This window comes from Contarinia nasturtii, unplaced genomic scaffold, assembly GCF_009176525.2.
Source record: "Contarinia nasturtii isolate CC-2019 unplaced genomic scaffold, AAFC_CNas_1.1 Cnas_scaffold_1425, whole genome shotgun sequence".
Classification (NCBI taxonomy): Eukaryota; Metazoa; Arthropoda; class Insecta; order Diptera; family Cecidomyiidae; genus Contarinia; species Contarinia nasturtii.
In genome coordinates, this window is record NW_022198762.1 from 1,912 (window position 1) to 12,872 (window position 10,961).

At 34.3% G+C, this 10,961-nt stretch overlaps 2 protein-coding genes across 2 annotated transcripts; both read left to right on the forward strand.

The window, feature by feature from the left end:
* The first annotated feature begins 690 nt into the window (after positions 1 to 690).
* Positions 691 to 2,708, forward strand: LOC116346053 (bifunctional lycopene cyclase/phytoene synthase-like). The gene is made up of 4 exons (XM_031775955.1): positions 691 to 1,624; positions 1,703 to 2,193; positions 2,258 to 2,312; positions 2,377 to 2,708. Exons 1-4 carry the CDS (start codon positions 691 to 693, stop codon positions 2,706 to 2,708), a joined length of 1,812 nt encoding a protein of 603 aa, XP_031631815.1.
* A 7,108-nt stretch (positions 2,709 to 9,816) lies between these two features.
* On the forward strand, positions 9,817 to 10,949 carry LOC116346054 (protein IWS1 homolog A-like; the record flags this gene model as incomplete). The annotated part of the gene is made up of 1 exon (XM_031775957.1): positions 9,817 to 10,949. A coding segment is annotated over exon 1 (1,133 nt), but the record flags the coding sequence as incomplete, so codon positions are not given.
* Between the last annotated feature and the right edge of the window lie 12 nt (positions 10,950 to 10,961).

A 10,961-nucleotide genomic window follows, 5' to 3' on the forward strand; every position in this document is an offset into this window, starting at 1 on the left:
AAAAACCTCATTTTCAAGGTAAATAATTACCCTGTACGAATTTTCCAACCAGAAAATGTGTTATCACGAATGGTACCTTGCTTGAGTTATGAGTATGAAAAAAACCCGAAAACGATTTTTAGAGCTTTTTATCAAGTAATATGAGAAAGACACTATATACTCCAGCATTAGTACGACTTATACTAGTTTATCGCGAAAAAAATGCGAATATGTATGTCAACATTTTGTTAATTGGATATTTGTCGAAAGTTCCGTAACCTTGAACGCACGGGCAATGGCCGTAGCGAACAACTTATTTAATTTCGCAAGAATTCATGTAAAATGTTTAGTTCAATGAAGGTGAAAACGAAAGTGTCCAGACGTTGAAAAAGTCAACTATGATGACCCAGGAAATTTAACGATTTGAAGTAAGAACTGGATTTTTGCTTTAAAAAAACAGACATATATAACACTCACATTTGGGTAATCAAACTAGTTGGTTGTATTTAACATTTCTTTCATAATCAAGAGTAAAAAAATTATAAAAAATTTCAGTGTCTGTTCTATGAAGTTGTGGCAGATTTTCGTAAAAATTTCATTCAAAGTGACTTTTTATTTTACATAACATTAAATTTTTTTCTGAAAAAGTCCGTTTGCTTTCAGGTGTTCATCAAAGAGTGCATCATAAAATATTTGTATTTTTCCTTAAAAATGTTGATTTATATGCAATTGATGTGCTACTATACGGTACTACCGACCATCATTCTCTATCTGGTATTGAAACCGTTGATGAGTAGTTTTGATAATATCAAAATCATTTTATCTTGTGCTTTAACATTATCTTATACCGTGCCTTGGATTAATTATGTTGCCTTCCAACAAATGGTGTGGTATCGCAACGATATAAGTGTCGGCTTTATCGGCTATGCACCAATTGAAAAATATTCGTTTATCATTTTTCAAGCAGTTTTAATCACGTTATGGACGACTTTATGCACAAGATGGGCACTGAATTCACTGCATTTAAAAAGTTATAGCCGATTCAAATTCAATTTAGTTCGATATTCAGTGATATTATTGTTGGTCATCTTGACAATTATTGGACTGATCAAATCGATACCTGACACAAAAACGTTCTACATTGGTTCGATTGCTGCATGGTTTTTACCAACAGTTATTATTTTGTGGTATATTTGTGGACCATACACGTGCCAACGATATAAGGAAACGTTGATCAGCATAATTGTGCCCTCGATCTATCTGTGCTATGTGAATTTGATTGCTATGCGCGCTCACATTTGGTATATTAGCGAAAATACAAGTCTTAGCATTTTGCCGTGGAATAAATTGCCGATCGAGGAAATTATTTTGATTATTCTTTCAAATGTGATTATTGTAATGACATCACATGCATTTGATAAAATAAAAGCAATCAACGATACATATTATCGTCAACCATTTCCGGTTTATAGCAAAATAAGTGAGACAACACGATTTTTTGGTTATATTCGAATGCTCTTTGATGGAATTTTTTTGGATGAGACCACTTTTGACCAATCTGTAATCACTGATCTTGGGAAATGTAATAATATATTCAAAAATTCGTCCAAATCATTTTACTTCGTATCAAAATTCTTTCCAAATGGTAATTTATTCAGTTAATAATTGAAGTGATTAAATATAATCAGTGGTTTTTCCTTTTTTCAATTATCTTTATTTTTAGATGTGAGACAAGATTTAGTGATTCTCAATTCATTTTGTCGTGTAACAGATGATATGGTCGATAACAATGAATCGGTTGAATTTAAAAATGAACAAGTACAAATAATGACAAAATTCTTGAATCAATTATTTTCAAATCGAAAGATAATATCCAAATACTGTTGGACAACTATAAGTTCGAGTCCAATCATCGATTGGAAATATTTCGAAACGCAATTAACAGATGAACAATTAAGTTCATTTCGAGCATTTGCACGTATTGCATATTATCTGCCACAAGAATTACTTGAAGAATTGATTGACGGTTATAAGTGGGATGCAATTGGAAAGGCAGTTTTGCACGAGGGAGATTTGTTCGAGTACTCAAAATATGTAAGCAGTAGCACGGCATCCCTTTGTACATTTGTACTTTTTCACAAAACTTGTAAATGGGCAGATAATATGGGTCCAAAATGCCGTTATATGCTTGAAAATAATCGAAAAATTGGATTGGTTAGTGTTTTTTATTACTGCTCATATTAAGTGATAACATTTCAATTAATTTCGCAAAAACTAGGTAATACAAATTATCCATATGAGCCGAGATATTATTGTAGACAGTGAAGAATTGGGTAAGTATTATTGCTAATGTGCATTACTATTCTCAGTAATATCTCTTTGATTTTTAATTTGAAGGTCGCTGTTATATACCTAAGATCTATTTGAAAGCTGATGAATGGAATCTATTGGTTAATGAACGGAAGCCACATAAAATCCCAAACGCAAAACTGAAGCAATTTGCGGAAAAAATGCTTGACGTTGCTGATAATTTATGTGAAAACGATAATACTGGAATCAAATTATTACCAACTGAATGCCAACGTACCGTTTTAGCAGTACTAGAAATTTACAAAGCCATCGGAAAACGTATTCGCACTAATCCACATTTTGAAATTAAAACATTCCTATCAAAATTTGAACCAATCTACATTATTTTGAAGTGCTTGTATTTTACAAAGATGGAATAATTTTTGCAACAAAACGTAATTCGAACAAAAAAAAATAAGGAAATGTAAATCGTTTTTCTACGTTATTCTAATGAAGTTGGATTTTATTTTTTCAGGTTTACGACACGTGTTGTTATAGAAGTTGTAATTTGTTTGAACTTCAAACGGTATTAACTAAGTGTGAATAAAAATTGTTTCCTATTATTTTGTCTGTATAATTCTTGCATGCTTTTATTTAAATTTCTATGTTTATTGTTCTTTATTCAAAACATGTATAAATATTCACTCTTTTAATAATAACATTGCTACTGCATTTGAGCAAATTGAATGAATAACGCCACATAAATGATGACCGTTCCCAGGAGCTAAAATACAAAAATGGGTTGTTGAATTTCTTAGATTTTACCTTTCTATTGCCATAACTTGAAATTTTCGTGGATTTTCGCTCAAAAACTCAAATTATGGATACGGCATTTATCTCTGCATTGAATATCCCAAATTATGGCATTAGCAAGATGAAATCCCAGAGAGAAACGTATTCGACAGCTAAATGATTAACAAATGATGAATTTAACATACGCTCAACACTGTATTGGTTTTGATGGAAATTATTCCTTTGATATGAAAGCAAATTGGGCAAAATTCTAACTGATATAAAATTGCGTCTATCTATAAATTGGTAAAAATTAGCGTAAAAAGCGACTGGATACCGTAATATAAATTACTTTTTCGGCAAAGTTTTTGTTGACCTCAGTTGAGAGGTTTATCATTTCAAACAGAATGAACTCAGTCTGTAAAATGTACACGAAATTAAGTTTTGAATTTACTTTTCGACACTTTGCGTTACCGTTGAATAGCATTCCTCTGTAATTTTATTTATATTAAATAACTGAATTGCGATGCGATACATAACAATGATAGTAGAAGTCACCATAATATCTGAAAAATACAAAATGTTTTAATTTATATGGATGAGACTGCAAAAACTAACCAGAACTGAAACTTTTGAATTTTTTTAGAATTTGTCTGTAGATGAAATTTAAAAATGTCACACACGTGTAGAAATTTAACATAACTAAAGCTAAATTTGACAATCCAAATAATGAATTCACGTGAACAGACATTTGATAAACATGAATGTAATAATCACGAATCCACTTCCATCTTTGATCGTTTAAATGAATGTGTGTACGTAGCTTTATCAATTCCGCTTTGATGTTTTTCAATTGAAATTCGATCAATTTCAAATGGAGTAAATAAAAGAAAGCTCGATTATCCATTATGCACAGAAAAATGAATTGCATTACATGGCCACCATAATTTGATTGAGTCTCACGCATCACTGTGAACACAAATTTAATCAAATCACCAACCAAAACCAATGCAAATAACATTAAATAGATCCAACTGCCGACATTCGATTGTGGAGAAAACTCCAAGTTGATCTTTCTAAAAATGTGCCAAAAAGCATGGTAATCGATGTGGTTTTTATAGGAATCGTAGAGAATTAGCCAATATGTTAGAGCATTTGCAATGTAGTATAGGAAAAAGTTTAACGCATCCAAGAACTCCATTTGAGCTTGCTTTTCAGCGAATGCCTTTAGAATTGTCAACGAACACCATATACACAAAACAATATGGCAAACATAGAATAAGGAATTTATGAACTTTTCACGCCATCCTGTGCAAGTTGAACAACAGAAACCCCACAAACTATAATAATTCAATATAACTTTTATCCATTGTGGAAACATTTTATTTGATCAAAACTTTAAAATTAAGAAGTTTCTCTATAATACGACAAATTTTAAAACACACAACATTAACTCTGTTCCATACACATTCGTTTTACCTTTAGATTTCAAAATGCACATAGATATTTTAATGAAATTACAGCGAACATTATCGATGATTTTATCAATATACAATACACGATAGTTACTCCAATTATTTGCTTTGTTGCGCTCAAATGACTCCATTTGAGCAAATTGAATGAAAAACACCACATAACATATGTTAAGAAAGTTTTGGCACTAAATTCAGGCGTTTATTGCGATACATAAACAAAAATAAAAATGCCAACCAATGCACATAGGATACTTAACGGGACACCTACTCTATTGTCAAACTCAAACCATTCAATTATATTCATTCGCAATGACGTACAAATTGGATTTACGAAAAAGTGTCTCAAATGGTTTTGGACAGCTAAGTTCAAAACCAGGGATTGTTCCTCTGAGGAGGAACGGTGAGGAGGAAAATGGGGAGGAGGAGGAGAGCGAGAAGGATCCTCCTCCTCAACTGAGGGGGAAAAGTTTTTTTTGCTCAAAGGGCTATTTTTATCACAAAAATATCATTTTTAGCTAAAAACATTTTCCTCCTCAGTTGAGGAGGAGGATCCTCCTCGCTCTCCTCCTCCTCCTCATTTTCCTCCTCACCATTCCTCCTCCTCAGAGAACAATCCCTGTTCAAAACAAATTCTGCATGTGTCTAAAGATGAACCAATCTGTCTTCGAACCATGTATCGTGTTTCATGGACTTAATATGAATATAAAGATTCTAGAGAATGCAAAAAGTACGGTCGTATTCCCAATTTAAATGCTCAAACTCTTCAAAATTGTCATTAAGTACCGAAAACCGGGTTGGTCAAGCAAAAATTCATTTTTGGTGATTTTTTTGGTTACAGCACATCCAAATTTGTACCAAAACAATAGATTTAGGCACGATCATTAGTAATCAGCAAAATAAGTTACGAGAAAATTGCAAAGGGTGTCAAAAATTGGATGTTTACTTCATCTCATAGCATGTTGCGCTGAAAAATTCATCATTTTGGATAGTGAAACATTCGTCGCTATATCGAACCATGAATCAAGTGCAAGTGGTTTCTTTTGCATTGATAACGTTAGGGAACTACTATATAGGGCTAGAGACGTCGACAACCCGAACTTTAATAAAGGGGTGTTTGTATGGTAGGATCTTCTTTGGAAGGTGTTTTAGAGCCATTATTCGAAAATTTAGTGCTGAAACGTAAGGTTAAATCTCAATTACTTGCTTCATTATCAACCGAATATTGTTGAAATCGATAGAGTTTGTTGAGAACTATCTGATTAAAGATTAAATTGTGCTTTGCAAGCAGAAAAAACCACAATAATGTCTCACTTCTTAAAAAATAGCATTTACATGAAAAAGGACCATCTTTTTAACTTCATAAAAAGACACCAAATTAATTATTTCTCGTCTGTTTTTGGATGTATGTTATAGACGAAGGTCCAAAATATTTGAAACGAGTAACAATTGGTTGGATGGATTGAGAAAAAAATTGAAAGAAATCGACAAATCAGTTGCCCAGAGCATGATTTTGAAGGTTAGATACAAACTTCTTAAAATCGAAGACAATGCACACAACTAAAGAATGCACGAAAATAACAAAAGAAACAAAAAATCCAATATTTAATTTCATTAGGGCAAACATACCGCACAATCAAAAAGCAAACGATGAAAATTGTCCATTTCGTGCAAAATATGAACAGGCACGTCTACGCAGACTAGTAAATCACACGATCACAAATACATGCGAGCACCGCAGCCAATAACACCAACAAAAACTATGTCTGTCAAACCCAAACGGCACACTCATCAACAAAACCAATCTCGCTTCACAACACAGGCAACCGAATTCACACCAACAAATAATTGCGACGAAACCAACTCTAACGCCAACTTATGGTCACTTAGTGAGGTATCGAATATATTTCTTCACAGCATCAACGAACTTAAACAATGCAAAACAAAACTAGATCAATTGTACAAAAATCTACTTTAAACACTTTATTGGCCGCAACGGGGTGCGATCGAAAAATCGATTTTTGATTGTTTTAATGTGTCCATTATTTTATTTTTGTCTTCGATCGTTTTGGCAAAAAAAATGTCTACTAATGCCGACAATTTTAATGCAGGGACGGGGTCGCATATAGAAAGATATTTATACTTTGTATAAACGCAGACGCAACATATCCGTCACTGTTCGGTTTGTGCTGCGCTCAATAAATTCAATGTATGTGCGTGCGTCTCTCAATGGTCACATGCACACACAACCATGTATTCGCATGCTTCATACATAGCGAACAGCGATGGATATGTTGCGTCTGCGTTTATACTTTGTATATTTATACTGCCTGCGTTTTTTATGCTAGTATAAAATTATACGCGACCCGGTCCCTGTTTTAATGTCACATACCAATTCTAAATCTGTAATAATCTATTGTATATCTTTTCCCAAATCTGTAACGACGATTGGTGTGATTTTTTTTTTTCGTTGTTCTTTTGTTCATCATCTGTTGACATTGCGTTTTCACTGAGTACTCATTGTAAAATATGACTTTTGTGAGTGATATAACTAATATCAATAGGTTGTAACTAAGTGCACACAAAAACATGCGACTGTCTTGAGTGACTATCATCACAGTACTGGGTGTCCGGAAAAGAAATGACCAAAAACTCAAACGGTGACTTTGTTGATGCACCATTATTGCCTGATCATCAGCAAGCAGCCGCTGCCACAACCACAACGGTGACCTGTCATTCGAGCACCCGCTTTGATGCATGCACTACTACCACTGCGACAATTTTTTTATATTCACGGCCGCAGGGTGATGCCAAGTATTCGCGAGACTGTATTGGAATCGTTGGTCCGAAATTTGAGGAACACCGTTGTCGATTTGAAACGCCAAGTTGGAGATTTGCAAGCCAAATTAGAGCGATGTACTTGTCAAGCTCCCCAATAAATATATTTATGTATAAAAATATTCATTTATAGCTCCACAAATATATACATCTACCACTTATCGTATGCCAATTCGATAAGTTACCACATCCTCCAAGCTTCAATGGGTTTTTCTAGGGGTTTTCATGTATTTTTATTGGATGAAATTTGCATTATCGTTGCATACTGGCATATCGTTGAAATATCGGCGGAATATCAGCATATCTTTAGAATATCGGTTATATTCGGGTATTTTTTGATAATTAATTGTTCTGGAAGTGGGTTTTGGTAGATCCTCTGGATGGACCAGACCATGGTTTGACAATCCCTTGGCCCATCCTGAGGGTCCACTTCCAGAACTGGGAGCGGTTCTGATGATCCTGAGGATCCACCAAAGCCCACTTCCAGAACACACACACTTCGTATATCGGCCAATATCGGTGGATTTTTGGCACAAAATAGTGAAATCGGTAAAAATTTGCATTATTTGTAAACATTTGCATCATTTATTATACTGTTGTTTATTCGTCGAATTCTGGAAAGAAAATCTTACATGAAAGCCCCTAGGGTTTTTTCCCAAACACAAAACAAGACTGATAAGATCTTGCGATTGCTAAAATTAGCTAATCTCCCCACTACGTATTACTTTTCCGCACACACCTAGTGTGTAAGGTAAAGTATTGGAATCGGTCGAAAAATTAACATCCTCAAAAACCATGTTTTCTGGGTGTTTTTGGGGCCAGGGAACACGAATCTAGCGTTTTTTCGATGTCCGAATGTATGTGTGTGGTACCCTGTATCCTGTACCCTGTACGCAAAAATTTGTTAACACGATAACTTTCAAACAAGGAAAGTAATTCAAAATCTGACTTCACGGGATGATTGGGGGTGCCGAGGAATAGAAACCATTAGATTTAGAGCGACTTTGGTTGACAGAGTGAAGTGTTAGGTCTGGTATGAGAAAAATTTAATTTTTCTTCCAAAAATGATACTTAATGTATTCTTAAAACCGAATATGACGTTAGTTTTGCGATACAAATAACTTTCGACACACTTTTCATACAAAAATTTTGGATTTTTGTATGAAAGCCATGCCAGTATGATTTCGTAATGATCTGAAACTTTGCACAGGTTATTTTTTTTCACACAAAAACAACATTCCGCAGGTTTGAAGACATTTCAAGGCATATTAGGGGTATCTCCCGTACAAAATTTTGGATTTTTTGCTCATATACGAGAATTTTGTATATTCGAATATCCGCACATGTGAAAGTCGAAACTTATATCAGATTCAGTTTTCTCATGAATTCATATTTACGGTAAATAGTCTCTACTAACACCGCAAGTGCGAGTAAGCGTACTCGAATACTTGTTTCTGTGTACAATGTAAAAGCATAGTAAGAATTAAATAGGGTAAGGAGGCGAAGAAGAAGGGGTAACAGATATACGTTTGATTTACATTGTAGTAAGCGCGTTTTACATAGATGGTGTTATAAGTGTCTGTCCAAATTGCGCTTGCCTTTTGGATACAATACATAAATCTGCATTGTGAGGTTCATAATCTCTGTCCAATCTATTGTGAATTTAGGATAGAAACTTTGTCCAATAAAAAGAGGTGATGCTTTTTTATAAATCAATTTTTATGATGATCGTTGATCAGGATGTTCAATGATAACAAAATCTAATCAATTGTGCTTTGATTTAAATCAAAGCATGTTTTTCATAAATAAATAGTGGAAATGATCAAACAAAAACGTAAGTTTACGATGTAGTGGAATTTTTAAAAATATCGATTTTCTTTGATTTACAAGAAAAAGGGTCGAAAGTCATGATACTACAAAAGTAATAAGTTTTTATCTATTTTTGTTTTAATTCATTCCTAGAATAATTTCGAATGGATATTTTTTCAATTAGGCTAATTATGTGATCGCAATAAACGTTTGAAAAATGTCTTTTGTTATTTTATGATGATCGTTAATTAGGATATTTGGGATAATTAGGATGTCAAATTTCAAAGGGGCAATAAAACTTGATTTTTATAGCTGTGATTATGTGGCTAATTGATTGTTTATTATGGATTATTAGGGGTCCTTAATGATAATTTGCCATTAAGGTGTTGCATTTAGTATGTCCTACTATAATTCCAATCCTAATCACAATCGATAATAAGCAATTAAGTGAGACCATTACTTCGGCACAGCAGGTATATAAGCAAGTGGCTCATACGTCATCTCTACATTACGTGTAAAATTCTCAAGAGGAACACATCTACGATATTGACAAGTGGCTGGAAATTAAATTTTATTAAAAAAAACCGTCACATCGAAATAACTTTTTGTCAATCACGATAAAAAAAAATCAGTAAAAATGGAAAACAGTAAATATGGAAATTCAATGGTGGAACGAGTGCCTTTACAATACTCAAATGCAAGCAAAGTTGTGATTAACCCAGCATATTTTGCAATGATTCGAACAAAACAAAATCAAGTGAAATCAGTACTTCATCAAGAAATTATTCAAAATGGTCCATCATCTGCTCAAAGGAGTTTAGCAGCTACATCATCAAAAAAACGGGCCAACAAAATAAATAGAGCTTTCAACACTAGCCATGGAAATCAACACCCTGAATCGCATAAACGGGCCCGTGAATCGGATTATATGACCAGTTCCTCAAAAATGTATAAAAGTGATTCCACATCATCGACATCACAAAATTATGAAAAGATATCGACGTTTGAAATTGATCATTCGATCAAGCCAACAATCTCATCATCAACCCAACCAATGAGCAAAAAAGCATTATTGTTACAAAAACTCTTCGCACCGCCCCGTAAATCAAATTACTGCACCAGTAGCGATGAAAAGGAAGTATCCGCAAAACCACCATTACAAAAACTCTACGCAGAGCCCCGTGAACCGGATTATTTTTCCAGTTGCGATGACGAGGAATTATTCACAAAACCACCATTACAAAAACTCTACGCAGAGTCCCGTGAATCGGATTATTCCAGCAGTAGCGATGAAGAGGATTCAACTGCAAAACTACCATTACAAAAACTCTACGCAGAGCCTCGTAAATCGAGTTATTTCACCAGTAGCGATGAAGAGGAAACATCTGCAAAACCCTCATCACAAAAACTCTACGCAGAGCCCTGTGAATCGGATTATTCCAGCAGTAGCGATGAAGATGAAGACTTCTTATCTAAAGATCTTGAAATCAGTGACAGCGAAACCGAAGATGGCAACGAGATGATTGAAATCAGCGATAGCAAAAGCGAAGAGTCCTCGTCCGCCAAACAACCATTACAACAACTCTACGAAGAGCTCCTTAAATCGGATCATTCCACCAGTAGCGATGAAGGTGAGGATTTTCTCTCCAAAGATCTTGAAGTCAGTGATAGCGAAACCGAAGATGGCAACGAGGTGATTGAAGTCAGCGATAGCAAAAACGAAAAGAAATCATCGGCAAAAGCATCAAATGGACCGAAGAAGCCAAAGAAGCAAAAGAAAGC